Source organism: Gigantopelta aegis, chromosome 4 (genome assembly GCF_016097555.1).
Source record: "Gigantopelta aegis isolate Gae_Host chromosome 4, Gae_host_genome, whole genome shotgun sequence".
Lineage (NCBI taxonomy): Eukaryota > Metazoa > Mollusca > Gastropoda > Neomphalida > Peltospiridae > Gigantopelta > Gigantopelta aegis.
In genome coordinates this window covers 16835801-16863682 of record NC_054702.1, presented here as the reverse complement: position 1 = coordinate 16863682, position 27882 = coordinate 16835801, and the positions used below count along the sequence as shown (strand labels likewise).

At 34.0% G+C, this 27882-nt stretch overlaps 1 protein-coding gene across 1 annotated transcript in view; it reads right to left on the bottom strand.

Annotated features, from left to right (window-relative positions):
* LOC121372739 (eIF-2-alpha kinase GCN2-like) overlaps nucleotides 1–27882 on the bottom strand; it is a 54175-nt gene that overhangs the window by 18399 nt on the left and 7894 nt on the right. Inside the window, exons 8-26 of the mRNA XM_041499222.1 lie at nucleotides 23898–24055; nucleotides 22879–22989; nucleotides 22314–22466; nucleotides 21801–21865; nucleotides 20885–20996; nucleotides 18421–18521; nucleotides 17077–17201; nucleotides 14565–14710; nucleotides 12355–12488; nucleotides 11450–11749; nucleotides 10972–11041; nucleotides 9848–9928; nucleotides 7802–7924; nucleotides 6487–6591; nucleotides 6010–6177; nucleotides 4721–4873; nucleotides 3481–3717; nucleotides 2757–2954; nucleotides 1075–1226 (exon numbers count right to left, since the gene is read on the bottom strand). Of these exons, the coding sequence (XP_041355156.1) occupies nucleotides 1075–1226; nucleotides 2757–2954; nucleotides 3481–3717; nucleotides 4721–4873; nucleotides 6010–6177; nucleotides 6487–6591; nucleotides 7802–7924; nucleotides 9848–9928; nucleotides 10972–11041; nucleotides 11450–11749; nucleotides 12355–12488; nucleotides 14565–14710; nucleotides 17077–17201; nucleotides 18421–18521; nucleotides 20885–20996; nucleotides 21801–21865; nucleotides 22314–22466; nucleotides 22879–22989; nucleotides 23898–24055 (2692 nt within the window). The remainder of the gene's footprint in view (nucleotides 1–1074; nucleotides 1227–2756; nucleotides 2955–3480; nucleotides 3718–4720; nucleotides 4874–6009; nucleotides 6178–6486; nucleotides 6592–7801; nucleotides 7925–9847; nucleotides 9929–10971; nucleotides 11042–11449; nucleotides 11750–12354; nucleotides 12489–14564; nucleotides 14711–17076; nucleotides 17202–18420; nucleotides 18522–20884; nucleotides 20997–21800; nucleotides 21866–22313; nucleotides 22467–22878; nucleotides 22990–23897; nucleotides 24056–27882) is intronic.

The following is a 27882-nucleotide window of genomic DNA, read 5'->3' as shown; positions in this document are numbered from 1 at the left end:
TCAGTGTCCGTCTATTCAAAGTGTTTCTGCTATGAAGACAAAATCATAAAAATGTAGTTAGGTAAGCTGAAATAAGAACAGTACTATTTATATTTTCTGTGTACATGTCTACCAGGCCCGTAGAAACTGGGTGGGGGGGGGGGGGGCTGGCCTGTGCCTCCCCTCCCCACTAGAGAATGCATCCCACAATTCAAGAGGTAGTTCCTACAAGTCTGCGTAGGAAAGAAGGAAATGTTTTATTTAACGACGTATTCAACACATTTTATTTACAGTTATATGGCGTCAGGGTCTGCGTAGGGCACAAATGCTATTTGGACAATTATGCAAAAATGCAATTTTAAATATTTAAAGAATTTACAGATTTTCAAAGAGACTGTTCTGAGATTTCTACTATTAGGGTATGTTTCTAAATGACTAGGTAATATAATAGATGAAATAAATAAAAAATTGTTTAGTTTCAGTGTCTATATACACAATGTCTTTCTGATTGTCTAATATTTGTAGTAGTTCAAACCTTATTTTACGTTGAGAGATATATTTTTTTCATATGTATAAAAATATTGGGAGGTAAAATCCAGTTTTGGCTACTACAAAAGTAGGACAATAAGAAACATACAGAATATTCAGCCACTGATAGTCATTAAAAATATACATAACTACTGTGTAATATTAGTCATTACTGTAAGTGGACAGTATTTTCCAATCATAAAGAGCCATTACTTCTACCGTCTTGGATTTTAGCCAGGAATTTACTTTTTAGGATATGAAGATTTGCAATTCTGTCTGGTTTTTTTGTTGTTGTGTGTTGGTTTATTTGTTGTGGGTTTTTTTTTTTGGGGGGGGGGGGGGGTTCACAAAAAAGGATCATATTGTTTATTGCACACAAGTTTTTTGATGAATGAATGACAATTTAAGATTGCACTTCATTGCTGCATATTACAGACTCTTTGCAAAGCATACAGGAAAGTTAAAACAACTTTTTTAACCTTTTTAATAAGAATGTATCTTTGCATTAAGAGGGTATGGATCTGTACTCTCGGAATATTTACAACAATTTGATTTCAAGCCTCTAACCTTTCTGGTTTTGAAGTGACGATATCGAATGAACACTCAGTTTGTTCACGTGGGTGTAGGCCGGCTGGTTTCCTCTCTCTGTACACTCGCTCCATGCTGTAACGCTTGAGGTAGTGAATGTTATTTCTCGCAATGTAATGGGCAAATGGAACCTGTAAGAAATAAATATACATGGCTACCACAGAGAAATGAAAAATGTAAAGTAAAAGTACAAAGTTTATTAATTTTAATTTGTCAAAATCAAACATGCCTAGGTTACCTTACTGAAGTTTGATTGTGGTTGCTGTATTTGGAGGATCTTAAAATATGAGTGAACCTGTTAACAACTGTTACATTCTAATTGATACTCAGTGTGCGATTTTGAGGAGAGTCCAGGAGCCCGAGGCTTGCAAAAATCATATAAAACTCTCTAGCTTGGCTGCATGGTTCATAAAAATTATCTGAACAAATTACATTGATTCTTCAAAATGACACAGTCAACATATATCTCAAAATCCCAGGAAAGCACTGTCTTGAATAGCGATCTTTTCCATGGTTTCATGCAAAACATTTGGTATATCTTTTGTTCTACTGGAGGCATATGGCGGCGCTCGCTGAGTTGGTGGCTGGATTTCAAGATTTGCAAACAAGGAGTCCTTATAACACTTAAATTTATGTGATAATTCTACAAAAATAGTAATTATTATTTTATCTCACCAAGTAAATAACAGGCCCCCAACACATCTATGGACATATCCAAATATCCCAAAATTGATATAGTTAGGAAGGAAGAAAATGGTTTATTTAACGATGCACTCAACACATTTTATTTACAGTTTTGGCGTCAGACATATGGTTAAGGACCACACAGATATTGAGAGAGGAAACCTGCTGTCGCCACTTCATGAGCTACTCTTTTCAATTAGTAGCAAGGGATCTTTTATATGCACCATCCCATAGACAGGATAGCACATACCACAGCCTTTGATGTATCAGTCATGGAGCAATGGCTGGAGTGAGTGATATACTTAGACAGACAGACAGAGATGGAGATATATATAGAGAGAAGGCACATGTTTTCACCATATAACCTACTCCTACCAACACAGCAGCATGGAATCTTTTGTTTGCACTTTACCACAAAAAAAAAGAAATCCATAGTGAGCAATTGATCCTGCAACCCATAGCACCTCAGGTGAACTCCATTACCAACTGAGCTAAATCTTGCCCCTGAATATATGAAACGACCTGTGTAGTACAAACTGTGGGCGTACTCTGAGATCAAACGGCAGACTAATGATGCAAGATTTTCTATCACATGTATATTCAATAAAATAATTTGTTTACTACACAATCAGAATTGTCTTTATTTCTATAGTAAAATTAAATGGGTGGGTAATAAAAACTGTGGGCGTACTCTGAGATCAAACGGCAAACTAACGATGCGAGATTTTCTATCACACAAATGTTCAATAAAATAATTTGTTTACTGCACAGTCAGAATTGTCTTTATTTCTATAGTAAGATTAAATGGGTATTTAATAAAAACTGTGGGCGTACTCTGAGATCAAACAGTAGACTAACGATGCAAGATTATTTTTCACACATATGTTCAATAAAATAATTTGTTTACTGCACAGTCAGACTTCTCTTTATTTCTATAGTAAGATTAAATGGGTATGTAATAAAAACTGTGGACGTACCCTGAGATCAAACGGCAGACTAACAATGCCACCGCTGCGCTCCATGAAGCAGACGTACTGCTCACTGTGTGTGTACACATTCGACATCGGCATCAGCAGTGGCGTCGTCACTCTGATGGCTCCGTGGATCTGGAAAACCCTCTCAAGAGAATTGTGCACAAGATCCAGTAGCAACATATGTTTTGAAGAGAAAGCACCCTGTTAAAATAATAAATAGGAAAAATAAATTATTCTGGCATTTAAAAACAAAACTCCTCATATTATACAAATAAAAAAATAATGACTTCACCAAAAAATAGATTAGTGCCTGATTAAGAATACAAGAAACAGATAAAAATGAAATTATAAGATTAACTATCATGTTAAACTCTTTACAGTCTACTACAAATGGTATGAGATAGAATTAGTACTGACATCTAAGAAAGACAGTTTCATTGGTAATCTTAAATATGAACACAAGTTATTATGCAACCAACTAACATAAATCAACCAGGAATTAATTTTCAAATTCTCAGTATGTGCACATCAGATCACAAAAATATCAAAATCTATTTAGGAAACATTCATTCTTGGAAATTTACTACCGTTCAAACACCCTGCTGTCTAACATCCAAGTATAGTTTCATTTTAATTGATGGTTTTCGAGAAACATACCACAAGACATATTAATTAGTTTTGAATTTTTACAGTACTAGGTAATCAGAAATAAACTACAAAACATCACCTTGTAGATATCAACATCATATGTTAAGTCGTATCCTGAAGTGATCTGCTGTGAAAAGATGGCGTCCAACATTCTGCGGTGAGCTTTTGACTGTGGGTTGGCTAGCGCTGACCTCAAGATCTCGTTCAGTTCAGCTTCCTCCATCTGAGGTGGGGGGAGGTAATCAGACTGGAGTAACTCCCGGGAAGTTGGACGTAGACTCGGGTCATGGTTCAATAGCCAGCGAAGTATGAGAGCCTGTAACAATCAAAACGGCATCATAACTAGAGGGGTCAACTCCCTTCTATGGAAAAATATGAACAAGTTTTTAGTCGAGAATTAACCTCTTGGATCATGGTTCAACAGCCTGAGAAGTAGGAAAGCCTGTAACAATCAAAACGGCATCATAACTAGAGGGGTCAACTCACTTCCAAAGAAAAATATGAACACATTTTTAGTCAAGAAATATACCTCTTTGTTCAACTGGAAAAAACCCTATATTATGGTAACCTAATTCTTTTTTTGTGCAGCCATCACACTTATTTTAGGTTTTGGTTCATCTGTGATTAGCCTGTATTGGACAAACAATTTGTTTCTCATTTCATTATTCAGTACACAGGCAACATTTTGTTCAGTATCACTTGCTATTTGCTATGTAAGTCTCAGAGTTCACTACACATTCTAAAGCAGTAAATACTAATTGCTACTTAATTTTCAAATTGATTTACAACTGTCTCTAATCAATTTTTTTTAAATAAAATGTTCCCTGGTACAACTTATACACATATTTGTGCACTAAATGCAGACTTGATCAAGTCCCAACTAGTTTAAATATCTATTCTATTAATAAATAAAAAGGTTGAGCAAATAGGCAATCACAAAATGTCAATATTCAGCTATTACTTAGTACATACTAGCAGTACAATGTTGTCTGTAAAAAAAAACCTGTGTACATCTTTTAATCAAGCACTTGCAGACATTTTTTCAACACAATCTGTCAATGAACTATAAATATGAAAAATAACTATATTTTGAGGCCATTACAAATGATTTAGTGTTGCTCTGAAGTACAATTGTGTATGGGTCAGCAGATACACTTATTTTAAATTACATTTAAAAAAAAAAAAAAATTAAAACATTTAAAGCTGAAAAGTAAATTGTAAAAAAAAAATTCGAATGAATTTCCAGTTAGAGAAAACCACATTTTGTTACCATTAAAACTAATACATACACTCAGGCAAGCTCAAAAAGCAATACATACTTGATTAGACATTTTAATCTCATCAAAATCATCAGGAAAAGTGATGCTCTCCGCTCGGATATTACTGAGGATTTTCACTCGCTCCATCCCAGTGGACAGAGGTTTGAAACACATCTCAAAGAAAATCACACCAAGACTGTAGATGTCGACTTTCTGTAACATACAAAGGTACAAATATCATCACAATAACACAATATTTATTTCCAACATTAGCAAGAAGCACACCAATAATACAAAGAAAACATTAAGTGTTTTCTCCTTTATTAATACTTATCCTGACCTCTGACCTTTGGCATTTTCCCCCTTATTGACCGTAAGGTCAGATTTGGATAAAGTATAAAGAAAATGTCTGTTTCAAATATTTTTAATATACATTTTTAGAGCAAAAAATATAACAAATAAAACAAACAAACATCAAAGTAAAATGGAAGTGAGAGAAGCAAAAGAAGAAACAATCTCATGCAAAAGTTATAAAATTGGACCAGTGATTTCACAGACACAATTTATACAATACAAATTTTAAATCCTGACTACATTTATTCTAATTGTGTAAAAGAATACAAATATAAATTACGGTAATTATAATCTTTTCTTTAATTGCAATCAGACCTATGCCACACAACCACATTTAGGGAGTATTAAAAAGAGGCCTATTAAAAAACAGGTGTCTGTTTAATACAAATTAGTCAGTAATGTATTAGACAATGGGGAAAAATAGCAAGGTGGCCACATAATAGAAGTGAGGCCCTGTGCTTATAAAACTTTAGTCTTGATTCAAGGCTTTAATAGTCTCAGCCATACAATAAGCAGGTCATAAATGTGGAGACTTTACTCATGTTCTGAATCTAGAGTTAATAAGCATCAGCTTTGGAGAGAGCCTAGCAAAGAAGAAAGGTTCAAAGAAGTTTGTTTTGTTTAACGACACCACTAGAGAACATTGATTTATAAATCATCGGCTATTGGATGTCAAACATATTGACATTTTGACAGTCAAAGAGAGGAAACCCTCTACATTTTTCCATTAGTAGCAAAGGATCTTTTATATGCACCATCCCACAGACAGGATAGCACATATCACAGCCTTTGATATACCAGTTGTGGTGCACTGGCTGTAACGAGACATTTCCCAAATGATCCCTTCGAAATAAAGGTTGAAGGTCAAGGACCTAAACTAGGATCCCACATACCCAGTTTGAAGAGTCCACAGTATTAGAGGTTGATGGCGGAGGGTTAGAAAAGGATATGATCAACGAGTTGTGATATGACAGAATGATCATTACATAGCCTACCTGGTCATAATGAACCTTGGCAGCCCCAGTCATCATTTCCGGACTAACATACAAGGCAGTCCCGACCTTGCCAGTGAGGTTGCCATCATTCATACTGCCAGACTGGGAGCAACTGAGCAGACTGAATTCAGATAAACCAAGGCCTGAAGTCATATCCATGAATGCACTCTGTTCAATAAACAACATAGTGATCTAATACAATGACATACAATGTGATTTCTTAAAGATAACGTCTATGATATACAGACATTATACTGGCGTTCAACAGTATGGATCAGTGTAATACATAAAACTTGAAAAATATAGCATAATGCAAAAATCCGTGGTAAAAAGCACTATTAATATAATAGTTGTAAACACTGTGATAAAATTAGATCAAATAGGCAGAAATTATTTTCTTGGTTAGCATATCAGTGTGAATTTCTTTTATATGCAAATGGCTAAAGGAATGAGTTTTAGTCTAAGCCTGAATCCAACCTTGTTGATGATATCTGTAGTAGCAAGACCAAAATCTCCAATCTTCACATGATCATTTGAGTCGAGGAAGATGTTAACAGGCTTGAGATCTCGGTGAATCATTCCCTGAAATAAACACAGAAATAAACTTTAGCTTTAATACCTATGGAGTTTATGCAGGATCAGTACAGGTGCTACATAGAGAATAACTAGTTAATGACGTCGGATATCTGCTTTATTCTGTCAAGGTAAGAATGGGAAATGTCTCATTCGGCCTGAATGGAACAAAGCAGATATCCAACGTCAGTAACTAGTTATTATTTTTATCCTGCAGACCATAAACATTAAGGGGAAAAGTTATTATTTCTATTATTTCTGCCACATTGTACGATGACCTAGAGATCCAATGAATGTAATGTAACTATGCATGTGAGGTCATATGAGTGACGACAAAAGTCATAATCTGCTAGTATACGTTTATGACTGCTTTAATCAGTCATCATAATGTCAATAGAAACAGTGGTTGCAGGATAAAATAGTATATAAATAGAACCTTCAGTTTAGACCTTTTACCATGCAAAATATAGCATCATTTGTGACATCATTCTGAATTAATGTATTATCCTAAGGCTTCCAACCATCACTAAACAATGCATTCTGCAAAACAACTTCAGATCTTTGTATACTGTTTCACAATGTGGCGTGCCAACCCAGTACCAACTAACCTTAAGACTGATGGTTTAACCATGATGGCACTGGGCCAGTGTGTTGTGTTAAATTGAATTAGGAATATTTAACCACTCCTCAGCACACAATAATACATCGACAAAACTGGGTGTCGAAAAAAGTAAATGACGAATACAATTTTTTTTTAAATTACCAATAAAACACAGTTTAAACAGCTGAAAAAGAGTTACATTCATGAAAGACACAGAGATGCATATCAACATAAAATAACAAAAATAAAATCTTCAAAAAGCTAAAACTAAACATTATGATCAACTCACGGAGGCAAGTGTGTGCAGCTGCAGTGAAAATAAAACCAATGCTGCACCAAAAAATCAACACAAAACAAAAAAATCATTTATAGTATTGAAAACATTATCATAGATGTATACAAAACTAAACTTAATATGTTCATGAGATACAGAAGAAAGTGTGCTGTATTCAATATTCTCATGGTAAACCGTGAGACTGTTGCCACCCCTGATGAAGATGAGGAATAGCACTCACAGCCATGTGTTGTGTTAGTTTTGTATAATCAACATCTGCCATACCTGGTCGTGGATATGAACCAGTCCTTCAATGATTTATGTATGATAAATGTCTGTCGTACCTGGTCGTGGATATGAACCAGTCCTTCAATGATTTCTCTGAACAGCCTCCACACCCTGGTGACATCTTGGTACAGACCGACATCGATACAATTCCTCAATGTGCTCTTTTCACAGTACTCCATCTGAACACAACAGAGGAAAACAAATTTCAATAACAAGGAAGGAAGGAAATGTTTTATTTAACGACGCACTCAACACATTTTTTATTTACGGTTATATGGCGTCGAACATATGGTTAAGGACCACACAGCTATTGAGAAAATAAACCCGCTGTCACCACTTCATGGCTATTCTTTTTGATTAACAACAAGGGATTTTTTATATGCACCATCCCACAGACAGGATAACACATACCACGGCATTTGATATACCAGTCGTGGTGCACTGGCTAGAGCGAGAAATAGCCCAATGGGCCCACCGACGGGGATCGACCCCAGACCGACTGCGCATCAAGCAAACGCTATGTCACGCCCTCTTCAATAAGAAGAATTCCCTGGAATTAAACTGTCTCACATACGATAAACTGATTCAGATAATCTGTGATATATCACTCATGATTATTCTGGTTCTTTAAAGAATAAAAAAGAATAAAAATCATGTTTAAACATTATTATTATTATTTATGAAAAATACATTAATTAAAAACCCCAATTAACAAACACCGAGATAAAAGTTTTATAGATACATCAACAAACCAAGTGAGGTTATCGATTCTATAACTTTAAACACCTCAAGTGGGCACTCAACTTCCCATTCATGTTTTATAACACTGGTGCTGAAAAAACCCCCACATTGTTTTTGTCTTCTGGCCTTATTTTCAGTACACTGTTTAGACCTCAGCAATTTGAGTAATCTATCCAGTACAGGAGTTAGTGGTTAGTTGTTATTTGTTAGTGGTTAGTTGTTATTTGTTAGTGGTTAGTTGTTATTTGTTAGTGGTTAGTTGTTATTTGTTAGTGGTTAGTAACAGAGAAGCTGATGAAATGGCCTTACAACACCGGTACTGGGATTTGAATCCAGAACCTACCCATGTCTAGCTGGAGAAAACCTTACCGTATATCTTCGCCTATAAGTCGAATTTTTTTCACCCAAAAATTATTTTATAACTTGGGGGGTTGAATTTCACCCCAAAATATTACCGTTTTGGGGATTATTTTACCAGTTTTATTGTTGAAGTATGCCCTGTATTTATACTCAAATATGTTAATTTGACACATTTATTTTTTATAACCTTTTTTTTTTTGGCATTAGAATGGTTTTGGTTATGCAAAAAGGCATGCGATCTCACTCACATGCCAAGAGAACAGTCCATTTAGTTAAAATAACAGTCATCACTAATAGCAAAAATTTAAACAATACTAACTACCTGTTGCCAGAGTTTATTTTGAAATCTGGTCACTGGCATTAATGGTTGTTCAAACAATGTTTTGTCGGTGATTAACTTCATGAATATTACTGAGCTTTCCTTTAAAACAGCTTAGACTGATCTCTGCAGTTCACTAGAGCAATAGAGACATACATCATTTGGTACAAAAACCAGTGTACTTTTCAGAGTTATCCTCCTTACATGTATTAATATGGCGGCAAAACATGTGATTAACTGATACTTTCAGTTTTATCGTAGTGATCTGTTGTCAGTGTTTATAAATAAAGTTGTTGTCTGTGCACAAAACCATGCTGTACAGTGCCATACGGTAACAGTCAAACAGGTTTCACTATCTACTAAGGGAATATTTCGTTTTGATGCTATCTAGTTTGATTGCGATGTACAAAACTGAAGTTTGTAAAATAATTTTCTTTTGTTCAAATATTGTACATTATTGTTCTCATGTGCCGAAAATAAGAAATACTTCAATATTTATAAGTTGTTTTTCATGGGTCGACTTATAAACGGGTCAATAAAAAAAAAAAAATTCAGGGCTTGAAATTAGGGACTCGACTTATAGCCGAGATCGACTTACAGGCGAAGATATACGGTATATAACTCATTCATTTTTTTTACTGCCCTCTAGGTATTTCAGGCTCAGTACACCCTGGATAAATACCTGTATGTAGAGATACTGCAGCTTGGGGACATCTGGAGTGTCTTCATTCCTACTATCTTTCACATCACCATTTTTTGTACTCTGATTGAAAAAACAAACAAAAACCCACAAATTAATTATTCTAATTTAATGCACAATTATAAATTTTTACAACTTCTCTTTAAAAACTTTTACTTTAGTTCTACCGAATAAAAAACCCACCACCAAATCCCCAAACCAAATCATAGTCCTAATCTAATGCACAATTAATTTATTTTACAACCCCTATTTTAAAACATCTACTTGCTTTATTAACACAATATTTGTTAAATTTTACATTGGACACTAATGTAATAAATATAACTATCATATAATATCTGACATTTTCAGTGCAATCAAAGTATGTGATATTTTTCAGATCACATACTTTAAGAATTTGATAACTTTGCAAATTAGATGTCTCGGCACTAAGTTTATTGACATTTAAGCAAATATACTTGGGTGACACTCCATGATTGACGTATGCATTCATAGTCATCAAATAAAAACATTTCAATGGCAATTGGACACTTAAAGCTGTCCAGCGTTCAAAAAACATTAGGCATAACTTTATTTTGATGTAAGGACATCCAAAATGACGTCATTCGAGTTTGACGTCGTTTCCATTCAAAAATACACCGCGTCATATATTCTTACGTCATTTGAATATCTAGTAATGGCGGACTGGAATTAAAGTTGCGTGTACAGTTTACAAAAATATGTTGTATTAAGCTTGAGCTTATATGATAAAGAGATTATTACCTTCGTGTATTTCGGTATCGTCAATATCATATAATATCAGGAATAAAAACAATATATTATGCTCGCCAAAGGCTCGCATAATACAATTTTTATTCCTAATATATGATATTGACGATACCGAAAAACACTCTGGTAATAACCTCTATTTATTTAGATGATATAAGTAACTTAAGAATAAAATTAGTTTATATCCATGTAACCTTTAATAAAATTGATAAAAAGAAGAAATACTTAAACACAGTGTATATTTTTAATTAATACAAAAACACCATGCATTTGGAGATGCACCTTGTAAAAGATAAATTTTTTAAATATTTATTAAAAGAAACAATTCATATCCTTACATCTGACTCCAAACATGGAGTGTCTGTCTCTCCTTCAAAATTGATGCTCATAGATGTGTCCATGAATGGTCTACAGTAGAAAAAATATTTGTTCAATAATATCCCATCATCTTTTGAAAAACAGCTAGCTGGTGTCAAACATATGGTTATTTTGATACTTGGTCTAGTGTGAAAGAGAGAAAATACAGCTACCACATTTCAAGTTTTCACGTCAAATCAATTCATCATATGTTATGGTCTGATATCATATTTATTAACATCAAAATGTACCTGAACATTAACAATACCTGAATTAAAAAAGCCACTTGTTTTTTGTGATATACTTATGACCACCATGAGTGAAAAATTGTGGACTTGAGTACTCAAGGCATCAAACTCAACTCATACTCGACATTTAGTGATAAGAGGTTCTTTAACAGTCCATTATTTAAGAAGTTGCTTAAAACATGTTTCTCTGTATTAAAAACTTAACACTCACAAGAAGGATACCCCAAACACATCGTTTTCATCATCATCATCATCATCATCATCATCATCAGAGTCTGACTCTGAGGGTTTTTCAACGGCCGCTGTGTCATATGATAAATTGATGCTCCACTCAACAGATGAGTTGGCCATCTGAGGGACATTCTGTTCAATGCTGTCCAAGAATCCGAGACTGTTCCTTGTGACGTTCACGTCAGCTGGTGATTTCTTTGAGCTGGAATCACTTTTTGAGAGAGACGAGTCCTCACTGTAAGCAGGTTCCTCGCTCACTTCAATCCACGAGTTGTAATATCTGTAAAAAACACAACAAAATAACAGATACATGTATCTTGAGAACATCTTATACTCTGAAGATATATATACATGCCAGGAGTCTGTTTATCCATTCATGTATTTTTTCAAATGGTAAAATGGTTATGAATCCTTACCCTCAAAATTCTTTTTTTTTTTTTTTTTTTAGAAAGGTTAAATAGTTTTAATATGACTGTATGCTTTGCAAAGAGCCATTCAATCATCATTCATTTATCTTTAAATATGCAATATCTGTCCTAAAAGGTTAAGGGTGTGTTTTTCCATGATCTTAAAGACACAAAAGGGTGGAACGGTGAAACTGCATCCATCAATACAATTCCATGTGGAAACCCTGCCTTCAGGACTGACCAGATTTACTTCGGATTCGAACCTGAACTGGGATATGAACCCAGCACTTACTATCTTTTAAATTGGTTCAAAGATATATACGTTCATGTTACTATAATTAAATTTTTGTACAAATTTAATCAATAAATTATAATTTTTAAATTAAAATTTTGTTAACAGTGTTTTATAGTATAGTATTTGTGTCCCAAGCAGTCAATATATACATGAAAAATGCCCAAAATATTTATTTCAACTTACCTAACTACATTTTCATGATTCAGCCGTGACAGCAGTTTAACTTCTCGTGTAATCCTTTTGTTGAACTGTTTGCTTTTTGGGTTCAAAGGAATACGCTTAATAGCATAAAGGCGGCCATCCAACTTGTTTTTTACCTGTTGAATGCAAATCAACAAAAACTAACTTATCATCATTTAAAAACAGTGCCCATTCACCCACTATGGCAATATATTAAAGAGTAATTTAAAACAATAATATTGAAATGAGATACTCATGTATCAGAAACATTAATCTCCACTGAGGGGATTCGAACCACGGATGGCTCATTTGAAAATAAGAGCTGAACTAATATTTAAAAAGCTGAAAGTTCTGTACCATAGATAAAGGTAATCACATCAAATCTAGTCCACTATGTGAACATTATTTCAATGCTAGTGTAACAAAACGATAAAATTGGAAACTGAAATATTTGGCTGTCCGCTGTATTTACAGAAAATAGCGGATAAAATACGGAGCTATAGTGCGTGGTGAAGTCTGAATGGCTATTACAAAGTTGTCAGATGTCATGCTTTTGAAGTAAAAGTCACTCCGGATTTCAGTTGTTATATTTTCACTTTCCAGGTTAGTAAAACACAATGTACAGAAGACCTACACGTCCCACACCTTGGCAAAAACACAGTTTATGTAAATATATGTATAACAAGTTGACATGTCCAGTTAATTTGATGTTTTGTTAATAAATGGTTATCGCGAACGATGAGTTGCATGACCTTGGGGGTTGGTAAGTTATGTAGGATTATATTAGTACATCTAAGTTTATGGTTTAGGGAAAATGATTTGTTGCTCCAAAATACTTTATTAATATGATACAGTGTAATTGTTGGATAGTAAATATTGTATGTTTGTACTCGATTTAAGACAAGGGAAAGTAACTTGATGAATACATGTAATTGCCTTGACTGATAGCGTATTGTGTAGGTCGATCGGTCTATATGATTGGTCAAGAATTACAGTCTAGCGTTATCAAGGGAAGTAATTTTAATGTTCGGAAGGGAAATAGAAATTTCAGTCTAGCGTTATTAAGGGAAGTAACTCTACTGGGTACATTTTAATGGTTCTGAATAGAAACTGAAAGGTGGTTTCAGTATTTAGTTATTTGAATTAATTGATCAAATAGGTTTGCGACTAAATGTCTATTCGTTAGGTAAGCTGGAGTTAATTGATTAAGAGTTAACCCCATATGGGTTAAAGTCGAGATTGAATATGTAGTTTAATGTCATGATTTTGTTAATTAAGAGTTAACCCCATATAGGCTAAAGTGAAGATTGATATTGATATTGTTGACAGAATGACTGTTGTTTATGGTCATGATAATGTATCAAGTCCTATTGTGGAAATTGATTGTCTAGTCATCCAAGTGCGAGTGCACTATAATAAGAATACAGGTTAGATGCGTTAACCAAGCTTAGTAAATATTAGTGTTGAGGTCATATTAATATTGATGTTGTAGTGCCTTGTGCATATTTATGTAACATAAATTGACATTGATGAAAAGTTGTCAGATGCCATGCTTTTGAAGTAAAAATCACTCCGAATTTCAGTTGTTGTATTTTCACTTTCCAGCTTTCCAGGTGACTGGTATCATCGAAACCTTACACTAGCTAAACCATTAGCCAAGTTTGCCAATTGTGAAATTAAATTTAAAAATTTTAATTTTGCAAAATAATTTCTGCAATGATAGATAATTTATTGAAAAATAAGTGGTGTTCTGCAGTTTTTGAAGTCTCATATATAATTTGAAATTTGTGAAGTTCTATAACCAATCTGAAGTTTAGTAAAAAAAATTTTATACATAATATGAAGTTTCTGAAGTTTTATACATAATTTGACATGTTTTTGAAGTTTCATAATACAGTAATATCTTGTTGGGCCGAAGTCGGAAGGGTTGAATACACCACAATGCTCGAACCAAAAATGAAGTCCAGAGTTACACTTACACGTGGTTGACCAAATGGTTAGGTCAAATTACATGATTGGTCAAACATGTTCTCGAGCACTGACAGAGTTCGAGGCAACAGGATTCAACTGTATATAATTTGAGATTTTTGAAATTTTACACACAATTTGAAGTTTTTGGAGTTTGAAATCTTCTGCTCACCTAAAACTAGCCCTTTATTTGAAAATAAGAGATATAATTGGATAAAAATCTAATAAATCACATCTCTGCTTACCTTTATGACATCACCAAAGCCTCCTTTTCCGAGAGACCTGAGAATATCAAATTCGGCCGTCAGTCGAGACTTTCCCGTTGCCTCTAGATCAGTAACGTAGATGTTGAGAAGGTCATCATTGTCATCACTGTCATCATCTTCACTCGCTTTAAGAGGAATTACAAGAATTTGACACGGTATCGATGTTATGACTAGAATGGCAAATATGCTGAAGAGGAAATGTAAATCAATCTACTAACTGCTAGACAGTTTTTAAAAAAGTGGTCAGGAAGGAGGACACTAGTCTAACACCAGACTCCCATTAACATTTTGTAATACCAGTTTAGTCTCCAAAAATGAATATTGTTAATTGATATATTGTGTTATATAAATGTAGTTTTCATAAATGTATATTATTCATTAATATATAGAGGATACTCCCCGAGTGTCTTGTGATATCATAATTTATATTTAATAAAAGGATGAAATTCGAGGCTTGCCAAGGATTTTTATACTTTTATCAACGAGTGCTGATAAATTATGATATCAACAAGACACGAGGGGGGTATTCTTTTTATCATCCATTCTAATTATTTTCATTTGTGACAATTGTAAACAATGTCAGAAATGTGGGTTGAATGTCACTATATTTGGCAACGGTAGACTCGTTAACTAGCAGAACGGCAGTGGCGTAACATCACTAATGATAGGTTTAGAGCTGACACATAAATAAAATTTGACCAATCAAGATTATAAGAAGCGATATTTCCTAGGAGAATATTGCAGGAGATATTGCAAATTATAATGCCAGCGATATCTCCTACAAAAGCCTTTAATGGATGATAAATTGTGTTATAAATGAAGTTTTCAAAAATTTATATTTCCCAGTATATTGCTCATGATAAAAGTATTTTAATAAGTATAAATAAATTATTTGGGTTCTTTCTTTCTGTCTTTTTTTTTAAATTTATTAAAATTATGGGGCTACCAATTTTTACTTAGGGATGCTAGACTTTACAACCTGATAGCCCTGTGGACAGCTAAAAAAGTTAAAATCAAGGCCTGCATGATGACCAACAATACATTTTTCTTGTGAAATGTAGAGATTATGATCACAAAAAATTACATCCACTGGAGCATATTGATTAATTAATGCAGCAAGGGATCTTTTAAATGCACTTTATCACAGACAGGAAAGCATATACCACGGCCTTTGTCCAGTTGTGGTGAACTGGTTGGAACGAGAAAAACCCCAATCAGCTGAATTGATCCACCAAGGTGATTCGATCCTGCGACACAAGCACCTCAAGTGAACACTCAACTGACTGAGCTAAATCCTGCCTCTAAGTGTCTGATGAAGAGATATCTAAAATAGAGGAGCCAACCAGAGGCTAAGGAATGAATGAATGTTTAACGACACCCCAGTACAAAAATACACATTGGCTATTGGGTGTCACAAATGGTTAAGAGACAATAAGTTATGGATGAAAGAGAGACAAAAGAGAATTACTCAAATTTCGAACCATCTGCACATCCACTGTCAACAGAAATATGAGGACATTGGTCCATAACGTGCTCTGCCAACCACAGTTGACATCAAAAGCCATTCAGCATGGTTGAAAATAATGTAGTTTCCAAATTCAATGAAGAATCAGGTGTTAAAAAATAAATGTTGTGGACTTTTTGTTTCTAAAGAAAACCCCATGCATGCTTGACAGGTTAATCAATTTTGACACTGTTGTAGAAATAAAATGCCCTTTCAGTGCACGTGAAATACAAAATAAATTAACAAACAGTTCCATATCTCATTAAAACTGCCAGTGGATTTAATATTAAAAAGAATCATGCTTATCATTATCAAGTTCAGAGCCAGTTGTACTATTCAGAGGTGGGAATTGGTGAACTGTAAAAAAGAGGAAATCTAGAGGGGTCCCGAAAATTCTTGAAATCCTAAGTTAAAATCTGTGCCATCGGACACATTTTGGAGGAAAGGACAATTAAAATGCGAGGAAACGCAATGTTCCATGAGAGGAAAACAGCTCATCCGAAGAGAATTCCCACCTCTGACTATTGTAACAGAAAGTTGTGCAAGTTTGTTGTGGAAGGATTGATATATCCAAAAATTACCAGGGCCCCATTCCACGAAGCGATCTTAGTACTAAGATCATAACTGCCGTATGCACTTAAGGTGATCTTAGCACTAAGATCGCTTGATGGAACGGGGCCCAGTTCATTAAAGCAATGTTGGAGAAACTTAACAAATTCTACGAAACACACTACAAATGTGCCCTGCTAAATAATTTTTTTGTTTAACAACAAAGAAAGTTATTTCAGTTAAAGGGACAGCCTCATTATTCCATACTAGACCATGTAAAAACATCTTTTGGACTCAGTCAAGCTCAAATCTTGATGGTTTTGCTGTTCATACTGAGTGAACCTTTGCCTTAAGGAAATAAAATAATACTGCCTATAGATTCTATCACCCAGTGATTATTTTACAAACTGGCAAAACCAAATAATTAAAAAGCCCTACTTTTTCCAGATCTGTCCTGTCCTGTCTGCTGGCTGGCAATAGTGACAGGGATTGGTTCTTTCAGAAAAGCATGGTCAAGTAACTGGGAGGCTGACCATCGGTGACGCTCGTCTTGTATCAAACATCTGAATTAAACAGGCAATAATTATATAGGAACTGCTTTTAACTTGGGGCAATTTATCGACTTATAGCAGTCATATTATATTTTTTTTTATTTATTATCCACATAGTTCAAGATATTCAGGAAAATATAACCAATATGACCCACGTGTGTCATAATGATTTCACATGCACAACAACTGACGTCATTTTGTGAAGCGACATCATAACTTAATGTGGCTTCCCAAGTGTGAACGCTTATCTAAATGATGTCATTTCGGAAAATAACGTCGTTTCGTTGTCTCTTTTTAGTTACTTTTAAACGTTTTGAGATGGTCCTAGCTTGTTATTCATAAAAATAATATTTCGGATAATGTGGATAATAAAGAAATTATTACACTTGTGTGTAAATCATACTGATTTTATGAAACATGTGTCAGGATTCATGTATTACCCTCGCTCTCGCTTGGATAATACAATAATCCTGACACTTGTTTCATAAAGTTAGTATGACACAAGCTTGTATAGTAATCTCTATGTAGCATAGCAAAACTGATTTAATTATACTAAATTTGTGATTGTTAAACATTGATAAATTACCCCACAATCAAAATGGAGAAAACTTGGGAGTGTTTTCTCTTTTATAGATACATTACCTGTCCTCAACTTGTTGAGGACAGGTAATGTTGAAAAGAAAAGAATTGTTTAACTATAAACAACAATTTATTATAATAATATACCATTAGTGCAAAATTCAGCTCAAATAATTTTCTTTTGTCTTGCTCAAGATTCATTTTCTGTGATAACATTATTTCTGCATTCAATTTTAGCAACTTCATCCAATCAGAATCCAGTAACTTGCATAACAGCATATAGCTTGTAACTGTATTTAGATAATTTCAGAATCTAAACACATCAGTAAACAATCAAAATGATAAAACAACTGGGAAATTAAACATTACATCAGTATTAATTTCGAAATTGTCCCTTACTTGTCCTAAGTTTTTGTATTAAAATCATGATGTACAGATGATTTATACATAAATATAAACAAAACATTTGGATATTTAATTAAAACGACCATTATATTGATAATAAAAGTATGCATTAAATACAGAACTGCATATAATTGTTTTGTCTTGTTATTGTGCACCAACAATATACTATTTAATCAAATGTGTGGTCAATATATTCCCATGCAATAAATAATGTGAAAAACCAGTACGTGGAGTTGTGTATATTTACTTTGTGATGAAGTCGTGTAGTTGAGGTGGCAGCTGTGCTGGTATCACTGGCTGAATGTCCTGTACATGTTGGCCTTCAGCTAATGACAGAATGAGCAAACCCTGCAAACAAAACACACACAAACTTTATTTGGTTAAAGGAACAGACCCTAGTTTTTAAACACTAAGGCATATTTTTCACTATTAGAGACGTTTATTATCACTGAAATTAGACATTATTTAAATTTTATTGATTAGATTATCCACTTCCATAGAACCAGTGTTTCTAATATCACAAAATGCATTTTTCATGTTTTTAAAAATGCATGTGTGCCTGAGAAGTAGCAGTTATTGATTAGAGTTCTAGTCTACTTTTAAAGGATATTTCCCGGTTTTAAAGTCACATACTTTTCTTTCACTCTGTTGTAACTTTATCCAAATGTGTTACAAGTTTGTAGATTAACTAAATTTAGTGTCCATTTTTACCAGTTAAAACTAGGGTCTATGCCTTTAATAGCAGCTAGTTTTATTGTTTCCATCTAAACTGTGACCTTGCTCCAGTAGTATTTAAATCAGGTTATATTGTACTTAAAACAGATAAAATTAACATTTCTAAAATTTCATTGAAAATCACAACTTTGTTCCATAAGTTATCCAAATTACTTCTTCAAAGAATTCTCAATGATAAAAACTACATTAATTAGATGACAAATTATGTAGTTAACCCCTCTAAACCGAACACCTACAGGACCAAGTAAAATGTCTGTTGTAAAGGGTCTCAGGTTTAGATAGGTTCTGTTCCGTACTGATATTTAAAAAGTGACTATGAACATGGTCCTGTTTTAAGGGAATACTAGTTTACTGAGGGTTTGGTTTTAAGTGGATTTCACTGTACTATGTTACTGAACTCAAAACGTTTTATGAATGGTCAAATAATCACTGCAAGAAGACAAGTAATTTGATCATTCCATTAAAAGAAAATGAAACCATACCTGAGTATAATGTGTTCTTAACACCTGATTACTTTGTATTCTTAACACCTGATTACATTGTATCCTTAATACCTGATTACATTGTATACTCAACAACTGATTACATTGTATTCTTAACACCTGATTACATTGTATCCTCAACACATGATTACACTGTATCCTTAACACCTGATTACATTGTATACTCAACAACTTATTCCATTGTATCCTTAACACCTGATTACATTGTATACTCAACACATGATTACACTGTATTCTTAACACCTGATTACATTGTATACTCAACAACTGATTACATTGTATCCTTAACACCTGATTACATTGTATACTCAACAACTGATTACACTGTATCCTTAACACCTGATTACATTGTATCATCAACACCTGATTACATTGTATCCTTAACACCTGATTACATTGTATCCTCAACAACTGATTACATTGTATCCTTAGCACCTGATTACATTGTATCCTTAGCACCTGATTACAGTGTATACTCAACAACTGATTACATTGTATCTTTAACACCTGATTACATTGTATCCATAGCACCTGATTATGTTGTATCCTCAACACCTGATTACATTGTATCCTCAACACCTGATTACATGGTGTACTCAACAACTGATTACATTGTATCCTTAGCACCTGATTACATTGTATACTCAACACCTGATTACATTGTATCCTTAACACCTGATTACATTGTATCATCAACACCTTATTACATTGTATCCTTAACATCCGATTACATTGTATACTCAACAACTTATTACATTGTATCCTTAACACCCGATAACATTGTATCCTTAACACCCGATTACATTTTATCCATAACACCCGATTACATTGTATCCTTAACACCCGATTACACTGTATTCTTAACACCTGATTACATTGTATCCTTAGTACCTGATTACATTGTATACTCAACACCCAATTACATTGTATACTTAACACCTGATTACATTGTATCCTTAACACCTGCTTACATTGTATCCATAACACCTGATTACACTGTATTCATAACACCTGATTACATTGTATCCTTAACACCTGATTACATTGTATACTCAACACCTGATTACATTGTATCCATAACACCTGATTACACTGTATCCATAACACCTGATTACATTGTATCCTTAACACCTGATTACATTGTATACTCAACACCTGATTACATTGTATCCTTAACACATGATTACATTGTATCCTTAACACCTGATTACATTGTATCCTTAACATCTAAGAGTGGAAACCTGCGGCTACCAAATACCCTATTCCTACCAAATAATAGTAAATGTTCTTTTTAATATGCACTTTCCCAGAAAAGAACACCACATACCATGCCTTTTATGTATCAGGGAACTGGTTAGGACAGGAAGAACCCTCACAATGTCACTGAGGGTGAACACTCTACCACTGAGTTACATCTTACCCCTTTGAAAAAAAGAAACAATCAAAGTCAAAGTGACAAAACTAAACATTTACCAGTTGGAATATATCTTCTTTCTTGCCTCCACGGCTAGGTGTGGGGTGTTTCGCATCCTGGAAGTGAACGCCAGGTCGCGCTTTCTCTGCGGTCTGATACAGATCACACAATCTGAGAAAAAAACCCCACATTCATTCATCAAACATTAGTTATTATTGTAGTCCTCAGACTACTGATGTCAATACTTCTGATAGACATAAGTACCCCCACCTCCCCCCCCCCCAAAAAAAAAGAAACCCAGTCAATATCTTTTTATCACTATGTGATAGAGATAACCTAATAAAAAGTCAATACCTAAAATCATCAGCTATGTTATATAATCATTTAGAGTTGATTCAATCACTGGCAAACAACCAATACATAGTTGTCTTTGTTAAATATGGGGGAGGGGAGCATAGTCCAGTGGTAAAGTGTTCGCTTGATGAACGGTCGGTCTAGGATCGATCCCCGTTGGTGGACAACTGGTGTAACAAAGGTCGTGGTATGTACTATCCTGTCTGTGGGATGGTGCATATAAAAGATCCCTTGCTGCTAACTGAAAAGAGTAGCCCATGAAGTGGCAACAGCGGGTTTCCTCTCTCAATATCTATGTGGTCCTTAACCATATGTCTGACACCATATAACCGTAAATAAAATGTGTTGAGTGCGTCGTTAAATAAAACATTTCTTTCTTTTTTTTGTTAAATATAAAACTGATCTGCACAGTCGAATGATAATTGTTAGGCAAGTACTGGATTTTGACCCAGCCTTAAACCCACTGTCATGACCAGTACATCAACAATCTTATACAAACACACAGTTGTTAAACAAGGTGTCCTTAATAACAGATTTGACTATATTTTTTTTTTAACTCAACTGACCGTGCCAAAAGTTAACATGGCAAAGTGCTTTTAATTGCCAATAATTAATTCTTACCTTTTATCAATACTGTAATCAGCCACCCTCACTCTACTACTGCTGTCAATGAATACACTGGAAGCCTAAATAACAAGGAAAACATTCAGATTAATGAATCTACAAACTTAAAACAAATGTTACTCTATAAAGAATGAAATTTGTTTTGGAATATTAAAAATACATAATGGTATAAAAGTAAAGAACGCTGTTAACTACTCTTATCAAAACGTTGTTGTATAGTGTTTTATTAACTACTGATAAGGTAAATTGAATGACTAACTCTTAGAAGCTGATACAGTGTTACCAATGACTAAACTTCAGGATCTATAATTTCGGAAATGTGTAAACAAGATTGCCTGTAAACGTAAATTGACAAATAAATGCATTAAAAAAAAAAAAAAACATTAAAACCCCCAACCAGGGAAGTATGCACCCATTCCTTAGTGGCTTTCCACTATCAATATTTGTATGGCTCTCTTCTTCATAATTATTCTGACATGCATCAACATAGTAATAAGCAGCATTATTTACCCTTAGGTATTTGTGAACTACAGCTTTCTTATGAAGATAATCGAGAGCTTCCAGAAGTCCATCAGTGTAGTACCTCAACAGATCGTGTGAGATCGGAAGTTTGTGTTTAATATAGTTCTCAAGGCTATAGCCACCACAGTGTTCCATCAAGATCTATAATTAAAACAGAGGCATCAATATGCATTAATTAATGTATTAAAAATGGTAAAATCTAATACTATACAAATCAATACAGCATGGAACGTTTTGTTTTTAAATTCTCGATTAGCAACAAATTTTGTTTTAAAATGTTGTCCAAAGTAAATTGTGATATTTCTCTTACTAAGTGTTACAGTATGTACATGGAAAGTTTAAATTTGTTTAGTCATAAAAAGTAATTAAAACATAGATTACTTTATCAAGAAGAATGCCAGCAAGTTTAATGAGTCAATTTTTTTTTTACTCCATCGTTTTGACAGAATCTCCATACGTTTTTGACAACCACCCGTAACCATATGCCTGTGATTGTGTATTAAATATTTTGATTGTCATCCTATCCATCATATGACAAATATGAATCACTCACATGAACTGTAATTCTGTCTGGTTCCTCGTGGTACCGCATAGCCAGATAAAGAATGAGATTTGAGTGATGAAGATGAATGAGAGACATAATCTCCTGCTCAATACTGCGAATCTACAACAGAAAGAGAGGAAATGAAATGTAGTTAACTTGGTAATAATTCAAACAGCAGCACACAAAATCAAAATGGCAACTCCTACCAAATAACCTTTTATACACATCTTCTGAAAAACAGAACAGTACATATCATGGTCTCTGTTAAGCCAGTTGTGAGCAGGGCTTTTAGGTTATGGTAGCCCCACTCCCATGGCTAGTGAATTTCAGTGTTGGGCTAACTACTATTGCCATGCCAGACGGATAGTGAAGAAAAAAATTGTCAAATGCTGCAATTAAGTATTTTGTAAATATGAATATTCTTACTCCCCATCCCCCCCACCCATGTTAGTGTTTTTAAGCTCTATCTCCCTCTTTGGGGGACACTTCCTATTATTACTATTAATTAGTAAAAAAAAATTCTCTTGAAGTAAAGTAGAGCTAGTGAATTTTTAATTGTGGCTAGTTAAATTTTATAATCACTGATCCCATGGCTAGTGGATTATATAAAAATTCCAGAAGCCCTGTGTGAGATTGGATGTGGAATGAAAAGAATGAATGAAAATGAATGGCTCCGCTGAGGACGATCAATTCTGCACCCAAGACAAGTACTTGACCATTTAGCTACAACCCGCCCCCAACTGTAGTGATTTATTTACTGAGAAAAACTTAGGATAATTATGTCAGAGTAAAGAATAAAGAAAACTTGGACCATGTTCTCTTTTTATGAATACTTAGCCTGTCCTCAAACTAATGGCATTCTCCCCCACATATTCACATAAGACTAGTTCGAGCAACCCAATAGCCACTCAAATGGCTAAAATATTCCAATGAAAACACACACAAAGTATTATTACAAAAAACATTCCTAATGAAACAGCAAAAATAAATCCCACTTTGAGTTTGAATAAAGAGGTATTTCATATTACTTGTTTCATGTATTCAATAGATTCTTTGTCTTTTTCTGTGTCGGTGTTCTTTCTCCCACCATAGTGCCGCCATTTTAACACCCATTCTGTTATTGTGACCATTGTCCCGGTTTCCGTGTCCATCCCAGCATACAGTGTGCTCCCAGTCGGGCTATGACCTAAGCACAATTTAAACTCTAGGTCAGGAACTGGCATATATAGATAACACACACATATAGAACAATGAACATTGTGATTTATTGCAAACTAGTTCAATCATTTAAACAGTACAATGCAGAACTGGCAAGTCAGTATAACAGTAACACATAACATTACAATGGAAATTTAAAAAATTGAATGTGGTTTATTTTGCACAGAATATCAATTCTGACCTCATACAATAGTTGTTTCCCCTTCTATAATGAAATCAAAGAAATTTCCCTAACAACCAATCAAAAATTGGTCATGGTACTGCTGAATAAAACATTAGTGATACTGAATGATATATTCCTCATTTTATCACCTCATTAAAGGGACAGTAAACTCAAACATGAGCCTTATGTGTTGGAAAGATGCATACACGAACCACCAACACATGCTGACACTTTAAGAAATGAAAAACATGTCATTTTAGAGTTAATAAAAAAACCGTGATTATTCCTGCTAACTGGGGGCAGCCATTTTCTTTCGTTTTCATGGCATCTGTTACTATAGCTTGGGGTGAAGTGACGTCAGCTCCTACCAACTCCTGTATGTACCGTGTAAACAAATGCTCTAATATACGACAAGGCACTTCACTTGCATCAACCTGATTTGCATAACAACATAAATGACTTGATAGTATAATAAACTATTTAACTAAATATATTTCAATTTGCATCAAAAGAACAAAATGGAGCTATAGTATTTTTCTCTCTTAAAAAATCCAAAGAAAAAATGCATCTTATTAGGCCTATTGGTAGGGTACTTTGGAGCAAATATGACCACTCATAATACCCATGTGATCTTTTTCTTGGGGGGGTTGGGGGACTACGTAATTGGTCAGTTTTGTGATTGTAGATGGGAAAGTCTACTTAATTAAGAGTTTTACAGAATGATTTACAGTAATAAAGCAGGATGGCTGATAATATCCATTATCATTTTAGGGTTGGCAGGCCATCTCACAATACCCTGTGATCTTAATAAAACAGGCACATATTTTTGTGTGTCTAGACAGCGGTAAGTAATTACCTTGACTGGTGACCATACAAATATACACCTGCCAATCAGGAACCACAGGTACAGGCCACAGAAAGAAATACCAATTAACTAAGAAAACACTGATTATCATTTCAGTACGTGGATTAATGTATGGACAAAACATAATACAGTTATTTCGACACTTTGACAATGGTGGTTTATTTTGTATTGAAAAATAATATATACTTATTGCTGGCTTACTGGGATGGATATTATTACAGAACACTGCGATACATCCGCTAAAATCAGGTATGTTTTGTTTCTTAAGTTCGAAGACTAATTCCAGACGTGATATGTCAAGTATTACTTAACAATCGACTTGCCAGAGGGCATAGTTACTGGGATGGTACAAATTGGCTGCGCCCGTTATATATAATAGCCGTCACATTTAACCATTTTATTAATTAAATATAAGATTATACTAGTTAAGCAATAATGTGCATTATATATTGTTAAATATGCATACCAGTCCAAAAGCCTTGCTTAAGCATTCCTTTAAGAGAAGATATTTTCACTCTTGTAGTATCTGGATATTTTTAACCATGTATTTTTCAGATTTTGATTAACATTCCTTCTATTTCTAACACAAAGATTACACAAACTACAACTACTACCTACCAAGACACATTCCTTCTATTCTAACAAAGATTACGCAAAGTACAACTACTACCTACCAAGACACATTCCTTCACTTTCTAACAAAGATTACACAAACTACAACTACTACCTACCAAGAAACATTTCTTCTATTTCTAACAAAGATTACACAAACTACAAACTCTTACCTACCAAAACACATTCCTTCTATTTCTAACAAAGATTACACAAACTACAGCTACTACCTACCAAGACACATTCCTTCTATTTCTAATAAAGATTACACAAACTACTACCTACCAAGACACATTCCTTCTATTTCTAACAAAGATTACATAAACTACTACCTACCAAGACACATTCCTTCAATTTCTAACAAAGATTACACAAACTACTACCTACCAAGACACATTCCTTCAATTTCTAACAAAGATTACACAAACTACTACCTACCAAGACACATTCCTTCTATTTCTAATAAAGATTACACAAACTACAGCTACTACCTACCAAGACACATTCCTTCTATTTCTAATAAAGATTACACAAACTACAACTACTACCTACCAAGACACATTCCTTCTATTTCTAACAAAGATTACACAAACTACTACCTACCAAGACACATTCTTTCTATTTCTAATAAAGATTACACAAACTACTACCTACCAAGACACATTCCTTCTATTTCTAATAAAGATTACACAAACTACTACCTACCAAGACACATTCCTTCTATTTCTAATAAAGATTACACAAACTACTACCTACCAAGACACATTCCTTCTATTTCTAATAAAGATTACACAAACTCTTACCTACCAAAACACATTCCTTCTATTTCTAATAAAGATTACACAAACTCTTACCTACCAAAACACATTCCTTCTATTTCTAACAAAGATTACACAAACTACAGCTACTACCTACCAAGACACATTCCTTCTATTTCTAATAGAGATTACATAAACTACTACCTACCAAGACACATTCCTTCTATTTCTAATAAAGATTACACAAACTACTACCTACCAAGACACATTCCTTCTATTTCTAATAAAGATTACATAACTACTACCTACCAAGACACATTCCTTCTATTTCTAATAAAGATTACACAAACTACAGCTACTACCTACCAAGACACATTCCTTCTATTTCTAATAAAGATTACACAAACTACTACCTACCAAGACACATTCCTTCTATTTCTAATAAAGATTACACAAATTCTTACCTACCAAAACACATTCCTTCTATTTCTAACAAAGATTACACAAACTACAGCTACTACCTACCAAGACACATTCCTTCTATTTCTAATAAAGATTACATGAACTACTACCTACCAAGACACATTCCTTCTATTTCTAATAAAGATTACACAAACTACTACCTACCAAGACACATTCCTTCTATTTCTAATAAAGATTACACAAATACTACCTACCAAGACACATTCCTTCTATTTCTAATAAAGATTACACAAACTACTACCTACCAAGACACATTCCTTCTATTTCTAATAAAGATTACACAAACTACTACCTACCAAGACACATTCCTTCTATTTCTAATAAAGATTACACAAACTACTACCTACCAAGACACATTCCTTCTATTTCTAATAAAGATTACACGAACTACTACCTACCAAGACACATTCCTTCTATTTCTAATAAAGATTACACGAACTACTACCTACCAAGACACATTCCTTCTATTTCTAATAAAGATTACACGAAATACTACCTACCAAGACACATTCCTTCTATTCTAATAAAGATTACACAAACTACTACCTACCAAGACACATTCCTTCTATTTGTAATAAAGATTACACAAACTACTACCTACCAAGACACATTCCTTCTATTTGTAATAAAGATTACACAAACTACTACCTACCAAGACACATTCCTTCTATTTCTAATAAAGATTACACAAACTACTACCTACCAAGACACATTCCTTCTATTTCTAATAAAGATTACACAAACTACTACCTACCAAGACACATTCCTTCTATTTCTAATAAAGATTACACAAACTACTACCTACCAAGACACATTCCTTCTATTTCTAATAAAGATTACACAAACTCTACCTACCAAGACACATTCCTTCTATTTCTAATAAAGATTACACAAACTACAGCTACTACTACCAA